The sequence below is a fragment of the Salvelinus namaycush genome, chromosome 19 (genome assembly GCF_016432855.1).
Source record: "Salvelinus namaycush isolate Seneca chromosome 19, SaNama_1.0, whole genome shotgun sequence".
Taxonomy (NCBI): domain Eukaryota; kingdom Metazoa; phylum Chordata; class Actinopteri; order Salmoniformes; family Salmonidae; genus Salvelinus; species Salvelinus namaycush.
Window position 1 is genome coordinate 16,181,300 of NC_052325.1, and position 27,403 is coordinate 16,208,702.

Consider the following 27,403-nt stretch of genomic DNA (forward strand, 5'->3'; position numbering starts at 1 on the left):
GACCCCTCCACCAGAGGGGTGGCCAGGAAGATGCCTGACTGGAAGAATGATGATCTCACCAGGGTGAGAGGAGGAGGACTGTGGAGGTCTCAGTGGCCCTTGAGGTGGGCTTCTCCCTCTTGTTACCATGGAGACTGCGTCAGTATGTTACCATGGAGATGCATCTGTCTGTCTGTCAGATGGTGATGGCTCACATTCCATTGTATAAAAGTGTACAGGACCATACCTTGTCATGGAACTCTGAGTTCTTTTGTCATATCTCCTTAGGGGATCTATTCAATCCGCATTACGGAAGTTCAGCTTTCCAGTGTGATTGAAATTTAAAGGCAATGTTCCTGCTTTAGCAGAGACTGTTTTTACGATAAACACTGCTTATGTCGGCTAAATCCAAAATGACCTTTAAATTTCCATCACGGAGTCTGTTACTCTTCAGCTTTACAGATTGAACCGAGCCCTAAGTCTCATCTCACTATTTATCAAACACGACATGAGGCAGTACTCAAAACCTGTAAAAATGGAAGAGAAGTTGATAAAGGTATTTCAGAGTGCTTCAAGAGGTTACATATGAACGCTGGAAACTGTTGGGAAGCTGGCTCCCTAAAAATGTAATAACGTGTATGATGTTATTTATCAAGCAGTTGTCATTCAATGTTTCTTGTGGTTTATATTAGCCAGTCTGCTAAAAGGGTTGCTATAACACAAAAGCCTCTGCAAAAAAAGAAAGCATTACACACGCACACACACACTAAATTCGTCACTCATACACACATACTCAATACCCTTTCTTGATTGGTCCTGTAGGATTGACTGTTGCGGTTTGCACAATATGAAATTATTATTTATATTTTACCACAGCATTGTTGAATACTTGTTTCTGATATGCTAGAAGGGCATTCTAGAATGGACATAAAAAACATAACGGGACAGCTGGAAAAGATATCAGGACACCTTGCAATCATGACGCAATATTCGCCTACACATGCAGACCGTACTTGCTACAAAGTTACAGAGAGCTAAACCATCAACCACACTAATGGAAATTGGATACATTGTAAATGCAGGTCCAACAAGGAAAAACATAGCTAGCTAGCATTGATTTGTTTATGCAGAGACATATATTTTGGAGCATCTGATGATCTAACGTGGTGAGTAGGGCTGTTGAGGTGATTATTATCGCCACACCGGCAGTCATGAGTCATGACTGCAGTAAAATCCTAGGTGACCTTTGAGTCATGGTATTCTCCTCTTATGCACTCTGGACGTGTTAGAAGTACCCAACTCGCTAATGATCAACAGGTCACTAATGGCCTGGTGATCAGGACTCTATTGTCCCTCTAACCACTCTGTCATGAATGCAAATGAAATCAAAAATCACAACACTTATCATCAGAACAGCATGATGCTTTTAAATCTCACCTCACTGTGACGATCAATTTAAAGAAAGAAGTTCAACAACAGGTTGAAACTGAGTGGAAAACATGGTTGTTGTCGATGTTGTTTCAAAGCCTAACACAATGAAATGGACAGCGCTTTCTAAGGTGATGACTAATTCAAAACACCCACATGCATATTAGAGCTTACGCATGTAGGCCTATATAAACTCAGCAAAAAAAGAAATGTCCTCTCACTGTAAACTGCATTTATTTTCAGCAAACTTAACATGTGTAAATATGTGTATGAACATAACAAGATTCAACAACTGAGACATAAACGGAAACAGGTTCCATAGACATATGACTAACAGAAATTGAATAATGTGTCCCTGAACAAAGGGGGGGTCAAAATCAAAGTAACAGTCAGTATCTGGTGTGGCCACCAGCTGCATTAAGTACTGCAGTGCTTCTCCTCCTCATGGACTGCACTAGATTTGCCAATTCTTACTGTGAAATGTTACCCCACTCTTCCACCAAGGCACCTGCAAGTTCCCTGACATTTCTGGGGGGAATGGCCCTAGCCCTCACCCTCCGATCCAACAGGTCCCAGACGTGCTCAATGGGTTTGAGATCCGGGCTCTTCGCTGGCCATGGCAGAACACTGGCATTCCTGTCTTGCAGAAAATCACGCACAGAACGAGTAGTATGGCTGCGCGTGATTTCCTGCAAGACAGGAATGTCAGTGTTCATGCTGGAGGGTCATGTCAGGATGAGCGATTGTGCGTTCCTGGTGTAACTCGGGCAGTTGTTGTTGCCATCCTGTACCTGTCCCGCAGGTGTGATGTTTGGATGTACTGCTCCTGTGCAGGGGTTATTACACGTGGTCTGCCACTGCGAGGACGATCAGCTGTCCGTCCTGTCTCCATGTAGCTCTGTCTTAGGCGTCTCACAGTAGGGACATTGCAATTTATTTCCCTGGCCACATCTGCAGTCCTCATGCCTCCTTGCAGCATGCCTAAGGCACGTTCACGCAGATGAGCAGGGACCATGGGCATCTTTCTTTTGGTGTTTTCAGAGTCAGTAGAAAGGCCTCTTTAGTGTCCTAAGTTTTCATAACTGTGACCTTAATTGCCTACTGTCTGTAAGCTGTTAGTGTCTTAATGACCGTTCCACAGGTGCATGTTCATTAATTGTTTATGGTTCATTGAACAAGCATGGGGAACAGTGTTTAAACCCTTTACAATGAAGATCTGTGAAGTTATTTGGATTTTTACGAATTATCTTTGAAAGACAGGGTCCTGAAAAAGGGACGTTTCTTTTTTTGCTGAGTTTATAAGCCAAAGCCCCAATGTTTGGGGGGGGACATAAAAGACTAAACACAGCAAATCAGCTCCAAGTGATTTTAATTTTGGCAATCGGTTCCAAAGTATTCCCGCACATAATAGAGAGACATGTGATCGCATACAAATGTAAGCAAGGGTTGAAATTATGTTTTGGTCAAATATATCTGTTTGCCCTTCTTGCGGGCAATTTGCTGTCTACAAATTTGTAATTATGTTCCGGCCCCCTGACCAAAAAGATAAAATAAATACTGATTTAAGACATTTGGTACATAATTGGTCTAGCCTAAAATTAACAAATTTAGAGTTGGCCTACAATTATACTGAATTTGTATTTGATTTTGAATTGCCTAGTAATAACCACTGGTGAGTGATGTGAACATGAATTTCTGTGGTCCCTACTGTTGCAGTCATGACGCAAGTGGAGCTATGCTGTCAAATCCTCCCACGTTTCTCGTTTGACCCGTTGTTTTCAGCAACTGATATTTTTGAATTTGGTGAAAGGTTTACTAGCAACAAACTACAGTGCATTCGGAAAGTATTCAGACCCCTTGAATTTTTTCACATTTTGTTAAGTTACAGCCTTATAAAATTGACTAAATTATTGTTTTTTCTCATCAATTTACACACAATACCCCATAATGACAAAAGGCTGTAACGTAACAAAATGTGGAAAAAGTCAAGAGGTCTGAATACTTTTTGAATGCACTGTACTTAGCTAGCTTCTAGCCTAATGTTTGATATCAATGTGATCTCCTCATAATGAACAGTGTGAGTGTCCTGACGAGAAGGCAAACTTTTCTAGCTATGCCAGGCAAAATCTGGTATCAGCTCATTGTTATGGATGCATCAAAATTAATTTAAATAGAAAACAGCTTAAACAAACACAAATGCAGCTACTTAACTGTTATTCTGGCTGCAGAGGTGACGGTGTTAACCGTAGCTAGTTGGCTAGCTAGCAAGCAAGGGACAAGAACATTGCCAGCGAGTATGGCAACGGAACATATAGAATGAACAACTGTGGCGCACCCATCAATATCAAACAAACTGGGTCGCGCCTCTAGCAACCAAAATATTAAAGTGTAATTCTCTTAGAAAAATGAAATCAACCATTTTTCTGTATTTCTACCAGTAAATCTGTGTTTTAGTATTGTTTTCTTTGGCAACTGCGGTATAAGTGGGATAAATGCCTCCGTTCTGTACATTACCTTGGAAATAACGGATGACACAGCAGGACAAGGGAAAAATGAACTCCGCGAACGTACTCGGCTCCGCATCTTCCCGCTGCGTCGTCCATTATTTCCAAGGTAAAATACAGAACTTCTGCGTTTATGTAAACAAACACAAATGCAGCTACTCTGCTGTTATTCTGGCTGCAGACGTCGTGACTGTTAACCGTAGCTAGTTGGGACAAGAACATTGCCGGCGAGCATGGCAACGGAACTTATCGAATGAACAACTGGGTCGCGCCTCTAGCAACCGAAAAATGAGAAAGTTTAATTATCTTAGAAAAATTTCATAAACCATTTTTTTTGTATTTCTACCGGTAAATTGCCACTACTTAGTCCATTATTTACAAGGTAATATACAGAACAATATTTCTGAACTCCCATTAAGTCTCAACATAAAGTTTATTGCAAGGTGGTTCTACTGACTTCATGTGTGTCAAGCACTTGGAAAAACACCTGAATGGGATCTGTAGCCAATGAACGACCAAATAAGAGAAACGAGCATCAGAAACTGAGGCCTTGTAAGATTCAAGGGCTCAGTTGGAAAGAACAGCATAAGGGATACTTTGTTCTTTCATCTTTAACACATTTCTAACTCATCTGGAGTCATTTCAATTTAGAGAATGTGCCAGGAATGTAATGTTATGTGGACTGATGCACATTGGAAGTGACCCAAATTTTCCACCTCTGGAGCCTGTTCAGGAGGGTGCAACATCACAGAATGTTCAAATAGAAATGTGTTGTGTATGTACAATGAGGAAATGTCCGTTTTATACAGTACATCCATCTACACCATTCTGATTCATCTCACCAATGACACCCTTTGTCTTTAGCCTTGCAATCTTTTGCTACATTTGGACCAACCTGTTTGAGTTTAAATGAGACAACCATGTCAATAAAGGCTTCTTTTTTGTGGAAACCAACAACCAAATTAAGATTGTTTTACATTGTGTATAGCTGCAGGTGTTATTTTCAATCCCAATTGTTATGTTAGTGTTGAACAGAAAATTGTATTTTTGTTTCAGATATGTACAACCATTCCTGTATCTATTTTCTACAATAAATCCTTAAGTATGGTTATTTTTTACTACTGCTCTGACTGTTGTAAATGCATTGTGCATATCTGTATGTGTGGTGTTCATATGGTCATAGCATTAGCAAGTGGACACACACACACTAAAACACATTTCACTCTTTTGGCCATTAGTTGACTAAAGACAGGCAGAGCTGAGGGACCAAGCACATTTTCCCCACCACACATCCCAGCCAACCACAATGCCTGATTAGAAAAACAAAACAGCAACACCAGCATTACCACACTTTTCCAAATCCACCTAGATGGGAGAGGAAAGGCTCTCGAAAGCTAAGCTTAACACGGAGCCGTGAACTCACAAACCACAGTGTGAGGGGGAGGGAGAGAGGGAAAGAATCAAAAACAAAAAGACAGACAAAACTTCAAGCTGGGTTTCAAAGCCTTTATTAGGTTCCAGAGAAAATGCTAGTTCATACATAAACTAAATGTCACTTCAAGGTGGAATTTCTGATTGATATTAGTACAAACCAGTGAGGAAAATAAAGAGCAATAAACAATGAGGTGATTTAAGAGGCTAAACATGGTAGGATTCTTCTGGAGGATCAAAACTACCCCTCCCATAATTCAACACCCAGCTAGTGTTCTCAACCAAAGGGCAGATTCCATGACACATCACAATACCAACATGACGGTGAGGAAAACAAATTATATAACATTTAAAAAAAGGTTGAACACTTTCACTAGTCTCTCATACACACATCTGTAGACGCGCTTCCGCAAACTACTGTCTATCCCAAAACCAGTTAAATGCAATACGAATCAACGTCCTCGGTTGACCAGCGTATACAGATGCATGTATGCATTACAGATGTCAGACTAGCAAAATAAAATGTGTGAAAAGAATATAAACAGCTTTCATACACCAGCCTGTTTTAGTCTTTCCAGGTGAGTGTACTTACAGACTGACTACATGTTCACAATGACAACACAGGGCTGGAGAGTGAGGGTGGGGCCTAGAGCTGGGCGATATGGACACAAATCCATATTACGATAAATTACTGAATTATCACAATAACGATTAATAGAACGATAAGTTTAGAACATTAATGTGCACCCGTAAGTCTACTTCTGTATTTTACCATACCCTTAGAACTACTACTACAACTTTAAAATGTTGTAACTATCAAAAGTAATTTTGGCAATAGCCCTTATTAGCAAACTTATTTAATTTCAAACTTCACATTTCTCTAGTATAGGCTACTTATTGTGGTTATTGATATCAGTAAAATGTCCTCGATAAATGGTCAGTGTTGATAATTTTTGGTTTATCGTCCCAGCTCTATTAGAGTACATTGTGTGTCATACAGCAGGGCCATAACACATCGGTATCTGTGTGTGTGTGTGAGTGGGGTGAAGGGGCGAGACAGAATACAAACAGACGATCAGACTGAGGGTTTGTAGCTTGTTTGGGATATACACTCCTCAATATCTGAGGACAGAGGGATGGACAGATTAGCAGACCATGTTTACCGAACCCAAGCCTAACAGCCAGGACACGCAAGGGAGGGGTGGGTGGATAACATTCCCTGTTCCCTCCCCTCTTTTACCGGTACCCGGGACCAGGCTGGGCGTAACCCGAGCCGAAGGGGGGGCGGTTGCGGGCGTAGGGGTTTGACACCCCAGGAGGCGGGGTGACGTTGCTACCGGGGGGAGGGGTGTAGCCGGGACGGGGCTGGTAACCCTGGCCAGGCTGGGGCTGGGAGCCTGGGGGCAGGCTGTAGTTGGCAGGCTGGTTGGCCTGGGAGGTGTAGTTTTGGGGAGGGAAGACCCCTGGGGGGTACTGCTGTGCACCCTGAGGTGGAGGAGCCTGCTGTTGGCCTCCCTGGAAGCCGGGGGCTGGGGTCTGGCCAGGCGCGGGGGCCTGGGAGGTGGGGGCAGGGTAGTTCTGGAAAGTTTGCTGCTGTTGGGGCTGAGGGCCGCCAGGTTGCGGGGCCCCAGGCTGGGGGGTGTATCCTGCTGAGAGAGCGAGACAGAGTTGGGGAGAGAAGTAGAGTATAACTTTTCGTTGTGATCCATTTCTCATTCATAGCATCATTTCTGTGAAGCTCTGGGCGATTTTTATAAGATTAGCCTGTCCTTCTTGGACCTTTTCTAAAGGAAAGAGTGATGAGGAATGAGTGTGTCTTACCAGGGTACTGCATGCCATACTGCTGCTGTGGTGCTGGCTGCTGGGGTGGGTATCCACCTGGGGCCTGGTACTGGTACATCTGACCTGGAGAAGGAAGACAGACATCAGTTTGATTTCTGAAAAAAAAAAAAAAAAGCACACGGCTAGAATCGGACAGGATGGGCTTAGTGCAAACAGCTCCAACCACTATAATTAAAAAAAGGATGGGTTCATCAAGGCCCTGCACCCAGACAATGCTCTATGGCACATCACAGTCAGCTGTACAGATCTAAGCTAAACAAAACTTCGCTCCCTTGCTCGCTCTTACATACACACATTTATTTGGATAGACCAGTGTGTATTGGGTCAAAGCGAGTGTCGTCTGTCTAAACAGGTCTGTGTCAGTAGACAGCCACTTTCCTCCCAGCTTTTATTAGCCATGACCTCACGTCTAACTGTGTGTGTGTGTGTGTAGTCCGTGTCCCATTTAATAAAAAACTCTAGAATTGCATGTCCCCTTAATAATGTGGACTGAGGAGTGGGTTTAAGAGAGTCTAAAATAAAAGCAAACTATACTTGCAAAACACTGAAACCATTGGCCAACTAAAGTTTTCCAGTGAGTCTCACCATGTTCAGCAAACATGTAGAGTTGGCCACCAGTGTATTCCCTTTACAAGGCCTGTATCGCACTCCCAAAGCCCCTGGCGTGTAAAGTAGGGCGACGACGTATTAAAAACACAAAGAGTAAAAGGATAATGAGAGAAGGCTGGTTTACGGTTCACTGGTTTTTCATGTGCCAGTTAAAGCGGAGCGTTGATTTTCCACTCTTGTAGAGGGCTCGTAACAGAGCCCTATGGAACTCCTTTGTGAGGGAATAGGGCCTGGAGATTGGTGCTAGGCTATCAGTAGGTTAATGAAGCAGTAATTTATGTGATAGTTCACTCAAGAAAGTGGCTGAAAGATACAAAAATTTGCACAAATACAGACACACACGTTCATTACGATAAATAACCAATAATGTCCTATGAGAAAATGGTGAAGCTTGAAATGAAATAACTGTACTAATATGGGTGATTGTTGATGGGACAATTGATAGCTACAACTTTTAAAGTAGTAGTAGTATTAAATGGTTAATATGAATATTTTTCATTCAATATATTGTTATAATTCTGTCAATTAGTTTTTTTCTTCTTTCTTCCATATTGCCCAGCTCACAACCACCACACCAGGGTTTCCATTCAAAAAAAAAAAAGGTGGCGCGTGACAACGTGTTCTGGAAGATTTCAATTTACTGTCCATTTGAGAAATGTACCAGGCCCATATGCACTGGGTGAGTAACCCATTAGAGTGTCCACCCACGGTGTTCAGAATGACAGAAACCACATTTACATTATGGTAATGCATCTTAACAGAACATGACACTCCTGTAATGAAGCAGACAAAACAATTTAAGATTTGCCAAAATTCAATTTGCAGGAAAACACCATTCTAAAACACTGCACCTGATGCCAGCAGTATATGACAGATGAAAATCTGTTAGAACCTTAGAGGGGGAACCTAAAGATGCAACAACTAGGATGGGTTGATATGACTAGGATTGTGTCTTCGGCTCCTGGACAACGAAAGAAAGTTGATACCAATAGAACAGGAGAGAAATGGCATATGATGAGGAAGTCTTTCAAAAGGCGGCGCGTGTGGCAGAAAGTCTAGCGGATTAAGTTGCGGATGTCAGTGAAAAGCATCGAAACTGTATGAAGATGTGTCTTGAGTATAACTTTTAAATGTTGAGACAAGGTGTGGCGATGATAGCCTATACGCGTCGCTCCCCAGGATGCACTCAGCTGTCTCCTGCCAAATCTTGTGCATTCATTGTGGGAATTGTTTGCCCTTTGTTTATTTTTTATCAATTTTACCTGTAGTAAATGTACCGTTAATCCCTGTCATCTGGTTACAATCATTTCTGTTAATGCATTGTATTACTACACTGAACAAAAATAAAACATAACATGCAACATTTTCAAAGATTTTACTGAGTTACAGTTCACATAATGAAAGCAGTCAATTGAAATAAGTTCATGAGACCCTAATCTATGGATTTCTCATGACTGGGAATACAGATATGCATCTGTTGGTCACACACACACACACACACACACACACACACATACATACATATAAAAAAGTAGGGGGGTGGATCAGAAAAACAGTCAGTATCTTGTGACCACCATTTGCCTCATGTAGCGCAACACATCTCCTGTGCATAATGCACACGAGGCTGTGCATTATGCTGAAACATAAGGTGATGGTGGCGGATGAATGGCACAACAATAGGCCTCAGGATGCCGTTACGGTATCTCTGTACATTCAAATTGCCATCAATAAAATGCAATTGTGTTTGTTGTCCGTAGCTGATACCTGCCCATACCATAACCCCACCACCACAGGGGACACTTCACAATATTGACATCAGCAAACCGCTCACCCTACACAACACCATATCTGCCATCTGCCCAGTACAGTTGAAACCGGCATTCATTTGTGAAGAGCACACTTCTCCAGTGCCAGTGGCGAGCACTTGCCCTGTCGGTTACGACACCGAACTGCAGTCAGGTCAAGACCCTGGTGAGGACAACGAGCACGCAGATAAGCTTCCCTGAGACAGTTTCTGACAATTTGTGCAGAAATTCTTCAGTTGTCCAAACCTACAGTTTTCAGCTGTCTGGGTGGCTGGTCTCAGACGATCCCGCAGGTGAAGAAGCCGGATGTGGAGAACCTGGGCTGGCGTGGTTACACGTGTAATGCGGTTGTGAGGCCGGTTGGACGTACTGTAAAATTCTCTAAAATGAAGTTGTAGGCGGCATTTGGTAGAGAAATTAACATTACATTATCTGGCAACAGCTCTGGTGAACATTCCTGAAGTCAGAATTTGATTTATTTTTTATTTCACCTTTATTTAACCAGGTAGGTCAGTTGAGAACAATTCTCATTTACAACTGCGACCTGGCCAAGATCGAGCAAAGCAGTGCGACACAAACAAAGTTACACATGGGATAAACAAACATACAGTCAATAACACAATAGAACAGTATGGGATGAGGTAGTTGGGTGGGCTATTTACAGGTGCAATGATCAGTAAGCTGCTCTGACAGCTGATGCTTAAAGTTAGTGAGGAAGATAGGTCTCCAGCTTCAGTGATTTTTGCAATTCGTTCCTGTCATTGGCAGCAGAGAACTGGAAGGAAAGGTGGCCAAAGAGTTGGCGGCTTTGGGGGTGACCAGTGAAATATACCTGCTGGAGCGCGTGCTAAGGGGGGGTGATGCTATGGTGACTAGTGAGCTGAGATAAGGCGGGGCTTTACCTAGCAAAGACTTATAGATGACCTGGAGCCAGTGTGTTTGGCGATGAATATGAAGCGAGGGCCAGCCAACGAGAGCATACAGGTCGCAGTAGTGGGTAGTATATGGGGCTTTGGTGACAAAACGAATGGCACTGATAGACTGCATCCAATTCGCTAAATAGAGTGTTGGAGTCTATTTTGTAAATGACGTCGTTGAAGTAGTCGCTTGGAGACGCTTAGTGTGACTCTAGTGTGACTGAGTTTACAGTCTAACCAGACACCTAGGTATTTGTAGTTGTCCACATATTCTAAGTCAGAACCATCCAGAGTAGTGATGCTAGACGGGCTGGCAGCGATCGTTCGAAGAGCATGCATTTAGTTTTACTCCCTCACTAACTTTAAGCATCAGCTGTCAGACAATGCCAATTGCACGCTCCCTTGAGACATCTGTGGCATTGTGTTGTGTGACAATACTGCACATTTTATTGTGGCCTTTGTCCCCAGCACAAGGAACCCCTGTGTAATGATAAGAGATGCACAATCTCTCGGAATCAGACGATGTTAGCAAAAAATGCCAACATCGGCCCGATGTCTAGTTTAATGCCGATGTGCAAAACCGATGTCAAAGCTGACGTGCATACCTATTGACACCATGAAAAATGCAGCGCTACACACAAAAGCAGAAAAATACTAAGCGCACACTTCCAATAACTAAACAAGTTAAGCACTCATTTGAAATAAGAACATTTTAGCAAGACAACACAAAGGCAAAATCCATTAACGCCAAGATAATGGAAATCATTGCCCTATCATCATTGCCCTAGACTATCAACCGTTTTTTCTCAATTTCCACCTGAATGACGTGCCCAAAGTAAACTGCCTGATGCTCAGGCCCTGAAGCCAGGATATGCATATAATTGGTAGCATTAGGAAAAAAAACACTTTGAAATTTGTAGAAATGTTAAAATTACGTAGGAGAATATAACATAATAGATATGGTAGGAGAAAATCCAAAGAAAAACCAACTGGAATTTTTGTTGAGAGACCATGCTCTTACAATGGAAAGTGTAAGGGCATATTGGAAATTAGCTCCCTGGATGCAATTCCTATGGCTTCCACAGGATGTCAGTAGTCCATGTTCAAGGTTTCTGGCTTGTAACTTCAAAAACAAAGAAGAAATATCAGTTTTAGTACAGGGACCCAGTCTTGGAAATTCGTGTTTGCGCGCGTCATGAAGAAAGGACGCACCTGCTAAAATCGGTTTCCTATTGAACATACTTCTTTCCGTAAGAAGTATTATAGTTTGATTACATTTTAGGATATCTGAGGAGTAAATAGAAACATATTTTGACTTGTTGAAACAAAGTTTAGGGGTAGATTTTTAGATTCCTTTCTCTGCATGTTTAACAAGTGGATTACTCAAATCGATGGCGCCTACTAAACTGACTTTTTGGGATATAAAGCAGGATTTTATCTAACAAAACGACACTACATGTTATAGCTGGGACCCTTTGGATGACAAATCAGAGGAAGATTTTCAAAAAGTAAGTGAATATTTAATCTCTATTTGTGAATTTATGAAACCTGTGCCGGTTTAAAAATATTTTGATGTGGGGCGCCGTCGTCAAACAATCGCATGGCATGCTTTCACTGTAATAGCTACTGTAAATCAGACAGTGCAGTTAGATTAACAAGAATTTAAGCTTTCAACCGATAGGACACTTATATTTACCTAAATGTTTAGTATCCATAACATTTATGATTATTTATTTGAATTGTGCGTCCTCCAGTGTCACCGGAAGTTGTCCCGCTAGCGGGATGCCTAGCCCTAAGATTAAAACGTACAAAAAGTACTCGAGGCTGTGAACAGTGACAGTGCGCACCAAGGAAGAGAGGCCGCGGACAGAGCTGAAACTTCACTGCTTGACGTGTATGATGAAATCCTGGCTGAGAATGAAACGAATGAAAAACAAAACAGCAAGTAAGTGAAAGACATAGGTTTTGATGTTTTACTGGTAATGGGGACAAACGGCAACAAAATACTTTGTCAGTGTGCTGTGTGTAACCTTTATTTAACTAGGCAAGTCAGTTAAGAACAAATTCTTATTTACAATGACGGCCTACCCCGGACGACGCTGGGCCAATTGTGCGCCGCCTTATGGGACTCACAGCCGGATGTGATACAGCCTGGATTCAAACCAGGGACTGTAGTGACCTCATGCTCTGAGATGCAGTGCCTTAGACCGCTGCGTCCGTGTGTGTGTGTAACTATTTAACTGTACTAGAATGCTTAAAAAGGCAAAAGATGTATATATATTTTTTGGCAAGGAAAATATCAGTATGGCCAAAAATGTCATATCGGTGCATCCCTAGTAATTATCAAAAAGCTTGATATGCCACACTTGTCTGGTGGATGGATTATCTTGGCAAAGTAGAAATGCTCACTAACAGGGTTGTAAAAAAATGTGTACCCAAAATTTGAGAGAAAAAAGGTTTTTGTGGATATGAAAAACTTGGGGATCTATTATTTCAGCTCATGAAACCAATACTTTAAAATGTTGCGTTTATATTTTTGTTCAGGATACTTTAGGTGTTCATTTTTCCCAGGTCTGGACCAGATGAATGAACCATGTTTAATTCCTCCACCATTGCTTTTCCCTCAATTATAACATGATGCAAATTGTGAAAAGCCTATATGATGAAACCAGATATATTGCACTGAGACATCTATGGAAAATGTCAACAGTTAAAATCAGTTACTTCAACAATAAGTTACAACAGGACAGTCAGTCTAAGGTTCACGGGTTAATGAGTCTATAATGAAGGGGGACAACAGCTGCAACCCCACCGTCAACCCCTGTAATGTGAGCACAATGGTGCTCCAGTGAGAATGACAATGTGTGTGTGTGGGTTGGCTGTTTTGGTCTCCTGCCTGCTATCCATCATGTGTATTACATAATGTGATGGAGGGATGGATGGGGCTGCCGTCAGGCCTCATTGGCCAGAGGACTTCATCTCTGATCTCTGCTCTGTACATTTAAATCCCAAAGGAAAGAGAAATCACTGGCTCTCTATGGAGAGAGACCGGCTGCCTGCACATGTATTCCTTCAACTGAACAGAAAACAGCTGGAAAAATCATTCTCTGGAATGCCATTGCTTGACTGTAGTTTTAGACTTTTGGGGATGTTTTCAAAAAGGAAGAGTTTATTGGTAGTCTGATAAAGTATCACCGTCTTTACTGAGGTGGGTGAACAGGTGTGCTATAACTGTTGGTTGCCCTCTCACCCAGAGAACACTCCGCCCTCTATGGTGGATCATCGTCTGATATGAAAGAGAGCCACTATACATATTCTGTTTATGGATCTTGTTAGTGCCATGTTTTCTTGTATTCACAAACCAACCATGTGTTGTCAGAGAAAGAGGGGGAGCTATCTGGCCATCTACCCTCAAAGCACATGATCTGTGTCCACGTTGACTTTCTGAAGAAGTCTTCTCTGTGCATATTCCCAATGCACCACACCCTTAATCAACGTGTTCATTCCCAACATGTTGGTTGAAGTGCAATGCTCCTTTGAGACTATTCCTGGTCAACAATAAAATCGGTCTCCATTGTGTTGTGTTGACTTTGTTCATCTATAACCCAGGCACTCAGGGGAGACAGAGGGGCAGAGACGGTGTTGAATTTATGGGAACGTTTGGGGATCAAATTATCATCAGGCACACCATTGAAGTGTTGGGATTGGTGAAAACATGTCCATGCAGCCTGACGAGGCTGTCTGCCCACCAGCTGCAGCCCAGAGCCGCTCTCCTCCTTGGAAGTCTGGGAGAACCGGATGGAGGGACAAGCACAGCGAAGAAAATAGGAGGATGAACCCATGACGACGTCCAGAAGATGCCCTGCCATGACAGGGTTGGACTCAACATCTAAAAGGACAGCCAACCACATGGTAAGCGAGGTCACACTGAACCTAATAACTGCCAATGACCATTATATGACCATGCGGTCATTGATGGACAAACTAAAAGCGACCAGCACAAAGTGCAAGGGTCTGGAATTTATAGAGAATCACTGAGTTGTATAAGTAAGAACTAAGGAATAATTACTGTGTAACTTAAGACTCTTATGGGTGTCTTGGCTCTGCTAAACTCAACCCCAACCCCTTGGAGAAGCCTGAACACTGACCGAGCCAAAACCACTGGTCTGGGGAACACGGTCAAACCGTGACCATGTGGAACCTCAGTGTGTTCCAGGTGTGGTTTGGAGGTGCTGGTATGGTTCCTCTGAGTCACAGCTCAACAAGCCTACCGTGTGGATGTGTGTGTTCCAGCTGTGGTTTGGATCCCGTGGTGTGGTTGTCTGCGTGCTGCTTGTGGGTCTTTTTGGGTGAAAACGGATACGTCTCCAGAGATGGAGGCTACGGAGAGCCACAACATAAAAAAAAATAAAAAGTGCATTCCAATGACAAAACATCACATCCAAAATAACGAACTCGCTAAATAAGAAGACTGACTCGCAACATTTTCCTCTGTCCCCTCCCTTACTGTTTCTGTCCGTCTCATATACTGAGATGCCAAACCCTAGGACACATACACCTAGCCATCTGGTAAGAGAGTTAACTCGCCAGCAGGGCACACCTCTGTGTTGATTCCATAACACCACCATTATGGGGAAACCCAGTAGGTCCGAGAGGAAAAGCTCAGGGAAGGTCTGGTCGGGAAGGCAAGATAACACCAAAAACCATTTCCCCCTAAAAACACGACCCCAAAGTAGCTCGCAACTAGAGACTACAGAGATGACTGCTTGATTTTTATTTTTTATTTCCCCACCTCGGTCTGATCTGATCCCTTGTTCATGCATCCCTCCGTTAGAGGGGCCGGAGACTGCAGACATCCCATTTTCCAAGAACTACATGATGTTCATGGTGGAGTGCAGATAGCAGGAGGAGGGGATTCTACATGAAGAGTTGTCTGGCTGACTAAGATGGATGCCAAGATCATGAATACACTATTTATACAGTTGATTAAGTCACTTCCGTGAACAGTTTCTCTGTGTCTGTGATAACATGGAATTCCTCATTAAATCTAAAATGTGCTTACATACAGTCTTATGTTACAGAGACATCATCCACTAAATCACAGCATGCAGAGTGTAAAATAAATAAATAAGGTACCGGATTCAGGACTGGGGAACTGGCCAATCCAAGTGCAACATCTAGCCATCACCAAGTCAGATAGAGTTCTGCTGCATCAATGGCATTAAATCCCCTACCAAGATGGCAGTTCCACTTCATTCCAACAGCTTGACAAACAATGAATACAAGTAGAGCAATCTATTCCTCCTGTTTGTGGTTGTAGACAAGCCCGAGCAGTGAACATCTGGGTTAAACCATTGTGAAACTGACTCGCCCATAAAGTTATAAATGTATGTAGTGATGAGGTGAAAACAGAGCAAAAAACAACAACTGTGGTAGTGACTGGGAGTAGTGACAACTCTACTGGGACAGAACGGCCCAATGCTGCAACGCAAGAGAAGTGTTCCACAACACACTGACTGGGTCAAGGCTGCCCTTAGGCACTGCACAGGTCTAGGATCAGTTTAAAGCAAACTGAAATGGGGTAACTCTTGGGCCAAATTCATTCTCCTGTTTTGACAGGACAAAGCAACAGAGTCAATGCACGCACACACACTTTTTAGGGGTCTCAGTGGACCCCAGGTATTTGGAGGTGCTAAACCACCCACACTGATAATCTCTCAAACAGCTATTACAACCCCCCCCCCTCCCACACACACTTAAGTTGTCATGGTTTTGTGATGCCTTTCCAGGGACATAAACAGCCATTAAACCCACTTTACATACACCACAAGTGTTGTACTCCCCTACTGCACAATTCCTCAGATCACACCGTTTCCTACATATATTCACTCATGCAGAGCTATGGTGTGTCTGCATGCGAGTTTCATGGTAATTTAGAATGTGTGTGTTCCTAACCGTCCATGGCTGCTGGGGGTCCCTGCTGTACCCCTGCATAGGGGGCCTGTGGCTGGGGGGGCACCCCGGGTTGGGGGGCGGCAGACGAGGATGAGGCAATGCTGTCTGGAGTACCTGACCGCTCGTCAGCCAAGACACCTGGAGGGGCTAGATAAGAGATAGCGAAAGGGTATGTGAAAAATAAAACATGGTGGAGAGTGAGGGTAAGGTGTGTGACAACAATGTAGTCAGAAGACTGCATAGAAAGTACAAACATAAAGCGAAAAAAAGAAATTGCACGGCAACGATGGAATTACCTGGGACCTGGTCCTCACTCAGGCCGAAGGCGGAGATGACGTTCTTGCTGACCTCGCCCTGGTTCTTCAGGGGGTCGAAGGCCGACATGCTGGCCGCGCTGACTGGGACCGGGGCCTGCTTCATTGCTGCTTCTGCTGCCACCGCCCTCCCCTCATGTCTATCCACCAAGTCTGGATAGAGGGAGTGGAGGGTAGTGGAGAGAGGGAGTGGAGGGTAGTGGAGAGAGGGAGTGGAGGGTAGTGGAGAGAGCGACACGTGTCAACACACAATCACAAGAAGACATGGACAAAGATGCTAGAGAAGCACACACACACGTCAGTTTGAGGCAGAGAGAGTTGTTCATAAATAGTTCAATTATCGTTAATCATTGAACAGTCAAACCACTGTGTAAGTAGGGCTTACGAGGGCTTTCATGGGTGTATTCTCCTAACCCTGGGATGTTACCACACCAAAGGAAACACCTTGTTAAAAAACGAAAAAACTTTTACACACTTCTCTCCTCTACGCCTCGGATAAACAAATCCACCTGTTGCCGGCCGCCACACGCCAGCAAGCTAACAACGCTGATGCAACGAATCCTGGGAAACTGCCCCTGGCATAAAGACTCAGTCATGGACACTCTTACTGACAGTTGTGGCTGTTTTGCGTGATGTATTGTGGTCTCTACCTTCTTGCCCTTTGTGCTGTTGTCTGTTCCCAATAATGTTTGTACCATGTTTTGTGTTGCTTCCATGCTGTGTGGTCATGTTGTGTTGCTGCCATGCTGTGTGGTCATCTTAGGTCTCTATGTAGTGTTGTCTCTTGTCGTGATGTGTGTTTTGTCCTATATTTATATTTTATTTTTAATCCCAGCCCCTGTCCTCGCAGAAGGCCTTTTGGTTGGCCGTCATTGTAAATAAGAATTTGTTCTTAACTGACTTGCCTAGTTAAATATAAAAAAAACATAGGGCAGGTGTGGAATGTGATTGGGCCACTGGATTAGAAGTGAAAGATGTTTTGGAAGGCGGACAAACCATCTCTTTCAGAGAGAAATGAATGAACTGATAAAAACAACCGGCCTGTAGCTGTTGGTATTTCATAAAGTTACAACAAATATGCTAGATGTGTGCATGTCTGTATTTCATTAAATTATGTAAAACACAATTCACACTAGCAAACAGATAGGGGTGTGTATGTGTGTACCTACCCCGGTCTGGTGCTGATGCAGCCAGGCCAGGTTCTGAGGGGGGCTCCAGGCTGTCCAGAAGACTGTTGACTTTGTTCCTGAGCTCAATGAGTTCCCTGCGCAGATACTTCACCTGACTGGACTCCAGAGGTCTCGGCTGACCATTCACTGTCGGGGGGAGAGAGTGTGAAGAGAAAGTGTGAGACGATATTTCGACGTCAATACATTTCAAATACTGAATGTGGCGTCTCGGTATGGAACTTCAAGATGTGGGAGAAGGAGGTGAGGGTGAAGGGGGGGAGGGGACTACTTCCACAAGCCATCCCTCTCCATCCACACTATGGCACTCCAGAGCCATGGAAGACAGTGATGGAGTAATCTCCCCCAGACAGCCCTCCTGATCACTGTAACAGATGAGTCTTTAGGTCTGTACATTTCTTATGGTCCGGTGTGAGTTAAGTCAATTCCAGACTAGACCAAACTAGATGAAACCAGACCAGGGGTTGGGGTCCAGACCAGATCAAACGAGCTAGGAACCGAGCAGCAGGCCTGTTCAGGGTAAGTAGGATTAACAGACCGTGATGTTCAGCTATGGAGCCAGAAACAACATGGCACCCGAACAAACCAACAACCATTATTACTAGTCCCCACCCCATCTCTCATGAACCCTGTCCTGTTAAAATCAAATGTAGGCTATGTCATTGTCTTTAGTAAACACATTACTTCTGTTACACACAGACATTTGCAGTCTGATAAGTCAGCATGCCTGCAGGTGTGTGTGTGTGTGATGGGGAATTCCCAGTGTCTTTGTGATCACAGACTCCGAAGCGTGGGAGAGATCCGCTTCTTGCCAGTGAGGAATCCTGCGGTTTGGACACACCAGCCCTCAGCAACATCCACACACACAATCTCACATAACTGTCCATGTATTCTGTAATTTATGTGTGTGTTTATGCCGTGCACCTGTCCTGTTAGTGGTGGGTCATAAGGGGGTAGACTGCAGACAGAGACACTAGGGCCGTTTCTTGGAAATAGAGCCCCAGACACCTGCAGTCTCAGAGAGGAGTAGTAGTCCCCTGGTTCCACCACCACATCACTGGGTCAGAGGTTAAAGTACATAGCACAGAAAATGTGGAGTCATGTCTCCATGAAATAACTATATAACAGCTGTTAGCACCATCTATCTGTAATATATACCCTGTGTTCTTAGGCAAACTCATAAATGAACTACTCTGATGTTGACATGAGGTCAGGTATGGTTAGGCCAGACAGATCCATCCAGGTCATGGTCAATGAGAGTGGGTTAAATGTCAATGTACTAGGAAGTACTAGGTTATTCAGGAGCTCTTTTCCAGAGAGGAGAGGAGCCAGGTAATACCGTTAACGGGCAGCATGCTGTAGTGATATACAGGATATGGCAAATATCATCTAGGAAAAATAAACAAAGGCTACTATGCATGACAAGAGTGATGAACAGTGCTGACAGTGGCTACAGTCTGGGCCTTGAAGATGCATGAGTACAGTTCTGCTGCTCACTGGGTCTGTTATGCTGTTAGCTCTGTGTGTGGGTGTGTTAGAGAGTGAATGAGACAGAACGTTTAACTGTGTGTGTGTTTGCTGTACATGTGCCTAGTGATGGATATAGGGCTGGGCGATATCAAATTCATTTGAATGTATGTTTTAGCGCAATGTTCCAAATGCCTGTATCACAAGAATCTAGGTTTTTATTTCACTTTTTTTTAATGAGCGTTCTGTCTCCTTCCGTGCTTTGTGCACGGTGCACCTTCCCAACCGCACACTGACACCAAGCCCCTCCCCCTGCCACTCACAACAAAGACAACTTCTTTCTCTGACAACAAGCAGTTTAAACTCACTATTTGCATTTGGAGGTATGGTCATTTGGAAAAACTCTTAGACATTTTATTGTAATAAGCTAGGTTTCCATCCCACTGGCATGCAAATATTCTACATTTTATATTGATAAAATCAAAATGTAATTAATTTTAGAAGGCTGTAACCTATCAAAATGTGGAAAAAGTCAAGGGGTCTGAATACTTTCCGAATGCACTGTATATATAGTGAATCTGCCTTAAGTTTGAGAAGATAACAAATATTTTTAGGCCATACCGCCCAGCCCTAGATGGATCCCTGCCTAGTGCTAAACACCACAGCATACATCTGGGCCTGAAAGACTAGAGGAACCATGTATCATCTCAATGAGTCCCAGTGCTGCTCTATAGAGGCCTTACAGGCTGCAGACAGGCTGCCATAGCACCACAATCCTCATCAGCACTGACTGGACGGGGATGGACTTAGCAGACAATTACAATAAGAGTGATAATTCAACAGAGGAGGGCGTCTGTCCCTCATATGAGCCTCATCTCTAGAAGGCCAGAGGTGCTAAATCACCACACAGGAACCTCACAGGGACAGTGTGGTGCAGAGGGCTGAATGGGGGTGAGATAGAGTTATAGGGGCACAGAGGAAAGAGAATATGGTCCAATATCATGGAAAGGAAAAGGAGAGCCGCACACTCTAGGAGCTCAGATGCAATAATTTAATAACCAAACCACCAACGTTTCGACCCTGATGAAGACCGCTTGTCTGTTGAAACGCTGGTTATTAAATTATTGCATCTGAGCTCCTAGAGTGTGCGGCTCTCCTTTTCCTTTCCAAGTGTTCTACTCCGCTAGCCAACACCTCAGCTAAACAGGTGAGCGTTTCGTTCGCCTCCAGGGATATCATTGGACATGGTCAGTTGGTACCAGCAGGGGAACAATCAGCCGCACATAAGACTCTGGTTTGACACAGCAACGCCATATGACCCAAACCAGACGAAGGCTGTAGCTCTGTTCAGAAGTAGTGCATGATATGGGTGGCAGGTAGCCTAGAGGTTATAGAGTTGGGACAGTAACCGAAGGGTCACTAATTCAAATCCGTGAGGCAACAAGGTGAAACATTTTCGAAAATTCAGGTCAATGAGCCCTTGAGCAAGGCAATTAACACTAATTTCTCCAGGGTTGCCGTTGATAATGGCAGACCCTGGCCGTGAGCCCACTGAGGGTTTCTCAGGGAGTGGGAAACGCAAAATAAATTGTTCTAAGTCACACATGCCTATTAATACACACTTGTACATGTGAGAAATAGGGCACTTATAAGTACCCACCAAATGATTATTACTATTTATATGGGAAACAGGGTGTCATTTAGGATGACTCAACTCCTGGACCACGACCAGGACAGACAGACAAAAGCACTGTCCAACACTACAGGAGACCACCAAATCTCACATAGGAGAGTGGAAATCCTTTTAGAATTCCCTTAACGTTAGTGGAATTCTACAGACAGGATTCCAGAACCCTGTGTGTGTGTAACATTTAGCAGAGACCCAGGGGGTCAGGAGAAGATCCTGTATAGAGACACTTCCCTCCTGCTCCCAATCCTGGCACACGTCTGGAAATATGGGCTCCATGTGAGGTCACGACTGTGGCGCATGCTGACGCTCTGGGTCTCGGGATGGAGTAAAAAAAAGTATTATTTTTTAAATAAATCCCCAAACATTTTCTTCTCCTTCATTCTGTCTGTCTTTTCTGCCACTCCCTATCTATCTAATAATAGCAGGGACAGTTCAGGGACACTGTGCTGCAGTAAAATTGGGAGCAGAACACATGAAATAACATAATGAGGTCTGACAGCATTGGAGATGAGCGGGAGCAGAGGTGTGTGTGTAAACGGTAACACACACCTGACATCTGCACTGTAAAACTAAGGCGGATCCATAACACCTGGCCAGTGTACAATTCTGTATAATGGACCCACAGCTAGACCACACCTGAAGTCTCTCACACACGAGGGCATCATGATGATTAGGCCTAAAGCAGTAAAGCCAGCATAACTCTCCCTTTGACCTACAGTGTTCGTTGAAAAACAAAAGCTAATTGTCAATCCATCTATCATCCTCTGCAGAACACACTCTTAAAATGGGTTGACACCCAACAAGCTGGAGCTTGACTTCTGAGGGACATGTGAAAACAGACAATTTCACAAGTATAGCTTGGTGCCTCTACTACCCAAGCAGCAGCACATAGACTCCGACCTTGGGATGATACCAGCATGAGAGAATGAGTGTCGAAGTAGGAGTGTCGGGTTCAATGTCAAAATATGAGACTAGACTGCCTCCCAGTGGCATGTTAATGTACATGAACCAAAAAACTATTGGAGAGGGGGCTGTTGGAACAGAACAGTCAGCCTGAGTATTCAAGTAGATACAAAGGATAGAAGTTCTTTATACTACGGTACCATAAAGACTAGAATAACAGAATGAACCTACTTTAATTTCTAATGGGACAAAACAGGTTTGTTTGCTTATTACAAGATGGGTGTGCTTGGCACAGCAGCACATAGGCCCATACTAAAAAAGGGAGGAATGGTTAAGTATGTGTATGATAATATCTTACCAAACAGAGTGAGTTTCAGTATCCTACTGCACTGGATGGCAAAGGAGAGATCCGAGCTGTCGAAAATAGTAATGAGGTCATCATCTGCAGGAAGAGAGCAGAGAACAGCATCAGGTCACATTCCAATCCTTTTTTCCACCATTTCTTGAGATAACGGCTATTCTGAAATGGCTGAATAGGTGAAACCTGTGTAACCTCTACTATTATGGTTGACGATTACTGTAAAAAGGGGAGGATGCCCCCCCATCCTCCCCTTTTTACAGTAATCATCAACCATAATAGTACCATTCTCAAGTGTTTGAAAGAGAACCTGTTTCCATTACCAGCAGGAAACAGCTAAATGTTGAGGGGTCAGATGACATCTAGCTAACACAATGGTGATAATACAACTTAATCCAGTGCTTGTCTAGAGCAGCACAGCTTACCTTCATCCTTGTATTTGATGGTGACCTCATCGTTGCTCTGCAGCTTGCCCCTGAAGACGCGCTGCATCATCAGCACCAGCTCGTCATAGGTGATGTCCTCGTTGTGGATGGGTATGCGTCTGATGTCATCGCCCAGCTGGGCCTTGATGATCAGTTTGCCGCTCAGGTCCAGCTGTCCATTCATGGTGCCGTCCGCCCTCTACTGCTCCCACTGCTGGGGGGGGGGGGGGGGGGGGACATGAGAGATTTAACACACCTAGAGCATGCGGAGAATCATGTAAGTTGGATCATGGGGTCTTATATCACCAATTGGCAACAGATTTTCATGCAAACATTCTAAAATCTGCATAAAACAATATGCACATTTTCCCACCTGAGATGTTTCCATGAAATTAGAGATGAGTCTCTGCGTGATGACGTAGTGCACATAAAAATACCTTTTGTGGTTCAATTCCCATGTACCAAATAAAGTTAAATGGGTTTCCATTGCATTTTTAACTCTACTGATGGTTCTCACATTGGCATTTGTATTATATAGCGAGTGTGCCCACTCCGGTGTTGGCACGTGCACTCCAGCTAACAGTATACAGATACTGTAGCTGCACGCTGTTGGCTATAGCACACGAATGGCCTACATTATGAGATTAAAATGGATAAGAGAGCAAGATTGACTAATAAAACAAACAGCAGCAAGGTATCGATGATTACATCACCAGAATAAGACTCTCAATATTTATTAGAAAGGAGCATCAAGCTCATCACCTTGCACTTTCACCACCCTGTGAAGTTCATCATAACTTATTTCATCTGTAGCCTAATAAATTGCATGCTTTCCCGACGAGTCGTAGGGGTAGCAGACAGGACGTCATCGAGTGACTCCAAGTTTACTTCGATATGATTATATCAATATTAGCGCATTAAAACTTCTTAGGGATAGACCCCTTTTTTTCAATGAATGACATACCCAAATCTAACTGTCTGTAGCTCAGGCCATGAAGCAAGGATATGCATATTCTTGGTACCATTTGAAAGGAAACACTTTGAAGTCTGTGGAAAAGTGAATTGAATGTAGGAGAATATAACACAATAGACCTGGTAGAAGAAAATACAAAGAAAAAAATAAGTAATTTTTCTACCACCATCTTTGAAATGCAAGAGAAAGATCCTAGTTATAGCCATCCCTCTGGTTGTAATTCCGATAGTGTCCACAAGATGGAAGCAGTATATGTGCAAGGTTTCAGATGGAAAACTTGAAAAATGAGTGAACAACAAGACTTTTAGTCCCCAGGTACATTTGGGTAAATCGTGAAGGAGACATTTGCATTCATATTCCATTTTTCTGCAAGAATATGATCAAATCTGTATACTTGGACTTTTGAGCTTTCCAAGTATTAGTAGCCATATTATAAGTCCAACATTTGCAAAACAACCAGTTTTCATAACTTAATATCCTTATAATTTTTGTCCAAAATGAAAAGGCATGCTGTCGTACAAGGTTAGTAGCTACATTTTACGACATATACATGGTTTCCGGGAACTCCCGTAAAGCCCAGCTCATTGGGTATCTAGCTAGCTTTGTTTGACCCCAATTGGTGCTTACTTGACAAAGATAGTGATGGCAAAGTCGTTCAAGTGATGGCCGCCCGCGTCATCGGCGTGCCATGAAGGCGTCGCTCTCTGACCAAAAATGGTGCCCTATAGGACATATTACACCCCTAATGAAATAGTGAAGTCTTGTTACCTTCTAGGATCTCTGAAGAATAGATACGAACGTAATTTGACTCGTTGAAACAACATTTAGGGTGAGATTTTCACAGATTCCTTTCTTTGAAAATTGAACGTGTGGAAATACAAAATCGATCGTGCATGCTATAAGGATCTTTTTAGGACATGAAAAATGAATTTATTTAACAAAACGACACTGAAAAATCTGAGCAAGATTTCAGAATGTAAGTACACATTTCACCTTCAGAGGTGAATTTATCAAACCTATCGCAAAGAGAAAAAAAGTGTTTTGATGTTAGGAGCTCTCCTCAAACAATAGCATGGCATTTTTCCCACAGTAATAGCTACTGCAAATTGGGCAGTGCAGTTATATTAACAAGAATTTAACGTTTCAGACAATATAAGACACTTATATGTAACGACATTTGTTGTTTCTCTAAAATCTGTGATCTTGACATAACGCGCTGCATGATTTACAACTGTCCCGTTGGCGGGACACCGATCCTTAAGAATGAAAGCTTTTCGACCGACATTTCTCTGATAATTCATTTTATCAACACAAAAAGATCCCAACTTGTCTAGTGTATTTTGTTTTGTCGACATCAGGCCTGTCATTACATTTTTTTATCCAACATGTACTTTACTTGCATAAAAAGGTTGGAAGGAAACCTGATTAGTGACCATGTATTTTCAATGGCAGTTCTTACTTTCATAATTTCACCACAAGAGGCATTGTGCTGATTTCCAGTATATAGTAAGCCCCACCCTGCTATAAATGTGGGAACATAAAAAAAAACATATGCTTACTTTGGGGAATTTAAGCCATTTACTTGTGTTACAAAAGGTGATTAAAATAAAAATAAAAAGTGTTATTGATTGAAAAGACAGTCTATCATTACCAATTTGAGGTAAAAAATGACCTCTGTTGGTGCCTTGAGGGTTAAGGAAAGAGAAGGAGGGCATAACAATAACAGGCGCCTATGATGCAAATAAGCCACTCTACACTAAAGGACTAGAGTCATATAGATGATTAGTAAGCCGACAAAACAACCATTGAAAAACATAAGCATCATCACATTTAAAAAAATCCTTCAGATACAGACAAAGTGCTTGGACCATGGAAGAATGGTGTTATCATTAATATATCAACCTTGGATTCACTCATTTTTACCTTTGTATGGCAAACAGCACGTCACTGCCCTTTACGACATTGCTCAAGTGCTACTATATAGTTTACAGTTTCACTCTGCTTCCAAAGTCTAAGGTTCAAGTACAACAGGCTGAACTAGGCTGAACTAGGCTGAGCTAGCCTGAGCTAGCCTGAGCTGTCAGTCTGGTTCAACAAGACTTTGGCCTATAGGCCTAGTACTGTAACTTTCATTGAAAGAGGGATCATAGATCATGGAACACTACTGTTTAATGTCGTTAGAATTAAATACGGGCTAGCTAGCTAGCTAATCAGCTGAACTGATTAGATTAGGATAAACAATCTATTCCCTATCCAGTCCACACTAAAATGAGCCTATCAAGAAAATAGTTACAATAGTTTCAAATCACGTGAACTGCAACAACTTGTTGGTCTGGCCAGCAAACTAGAGCTAACAGTACAGTATCAAACTGGCTAAATTAAATTACCAACAATAATGTATCAAACAAGGTTAGCTAAGATTATCTACAATTATACTTAGCTAGTTAATAGTTATGTTATGCTAACGAGGACACCTTAATACGGCTTGTAACGTAACATAAATCCTTCTGTTATAGTACTAGTTAATGAAAGGGCGAGGTTCAGGATTGCAGTTTGTAGTCTTGTCTGAGATTCAATATAGCTAACTTGCTAACTTGGCAGTTCGTTGTGATGTCAATAAACTAGCTAACTCAAAATCAGTTGTACTGGCTATATTATAACCTAGATAGCTAACTAATTGTATCGTTAATAGGTGTCGAAAGGAAAGTAACTGGTATGCAAGCCAAGTTGTATCATAAACATAACCAGGCCATTTTCCTGTGTCACTGACAGGATGTAGAACCCTGCTAAATACAGACCCACTCAAAACTCCAATTCGTGGTTATAATGTTGACTTCCTGCAAAATATTTATCCAAACTGAACATTCTTACCGGCGTCAAAAACGCATGTTTATCGACTTCATTTAACACAAACACACAATTTCATTGTATTTCTATCATCATGTAGCAATACAATTTCATTGCACTTCTACCATCAAATAAATTAGGCTATAAAAACAACAAACCCGATGCTAGCATCAATCGTTAGTTAGCAATGCTAACGATAGCTTGCGTTTCGAATCTCATTCATGTTGTCAACATACATATTAGGAATATCGAAAAAGACAAGTATATGAATCCCACCTGTAAATGGACGTCTTGATCCCGCTGTGGTATCGGTGGTTCTGGCAAGACCGTGTCAGGCAAAATCTGTTACCCGGGCTGGCAAACACAGAAACCCAGCTTCACATCAGGAAGTCTGTCCGCTTTGTCGACGTCAACCTGTACGTGGCATACAGCGGAGGGCGCAGTCGCAGCGGCTCAACTATTTGACACGTTTGACAGTGACATTTGAGCGAAATCAGCAGATTTTTTTCTGCATAGGCGCAGTTTGAGAAATGTAGTTTTATATTATAAATGTGTGACTCTGTGTGACTGCTTTCCTCTGTACTGTGTTTTGCAGGTCGTTCTTTTAATTTCAAAGGTTGTAGTGACACACAGTACAGGTAAAACGTTTGGACACACCTACTTATTCAAGGAGTTTTCTTTATTTTACTATTTTCTACATTGTAGAATAATAGGGAGTAACCTTTCAAGCCTACTTAGTGAGATAATGCATCAATTTTTTGCCATTGGA

The 27,403-nt window shown here is 42.8% G+C and overlaps 1 protein-coding gene across 3 annotated transcripts; it reads right to left on the minus strand.

The window, feature by feature from the left end:
- Positions 1-5,403: 5,403 nt before the first annotated feature.
- Positions 5,404-27,070, minus strand: tfg (trafficking from ER to golgi regulator). Of its 3 annotated transcripts, none has more exons than XM_039014585.1 (8): positions 26,911-27,070; positions 22,815-23,028; positions 22,390-22,473; positions 17,954-18,100; positions 16,767-16,937; positions 16,471-16,617; positions 7,164-7,247; positions 5,404-6,988 (listed from the first exon to the last, which is right to left on the minus strand). In XM_039014585.1, the coding sequence occupies exons 2-8, from the start codon at positions 22,996-22,998 to the stop codon at positions 6,579-6,581; spliced, it is 1,227 nt and encodes a 408-aa protein (XP_038870513.1). In that variant the 5' UTR covers positions 22,999-23,028; positions 26,911-27,070; the 3' UTR covers positions 5,404-6,578. The 3 variants fall into 3 exon arrangements, with proteins under 3 accessions (XP_038870513.1, XP_038870512.1, XP_038870511.1); XM_039014584.1 differs by having other exon boundaries at positions 5,404-6,991; positions 22,815-23,025; positions 26,911-27,069; XM_039014583.1 differs by having other exon boundaries at positions 5,404-6,991; positions 26,911-27,069.
- Positions 27,071-27,403: the final 333 nt, after the last annotated feature.

Coding starts and splice junctions, on each gene's coding strand:
- tfg (XM_039014584.1), bottom strand. CDS start 22,998: ATGAATGGACAGCTGGACCTGAGCGGCAAACTGATCATCAAGGCCCAG. Junction 18,101..22,389: donor ACTGAAACTCACTCTGTTTG/GTAAGATATTAT, acceptor TCCCCCCGACAG/TGAATGGTCAGCCGAGACCT. Junction 16,938..17,953: donor TGCATCAGCACCAGACCGGG/GTAGGTACACAC, acceptor CCCTCTATCCAG/ACTTGGTGGATAGACATGAG.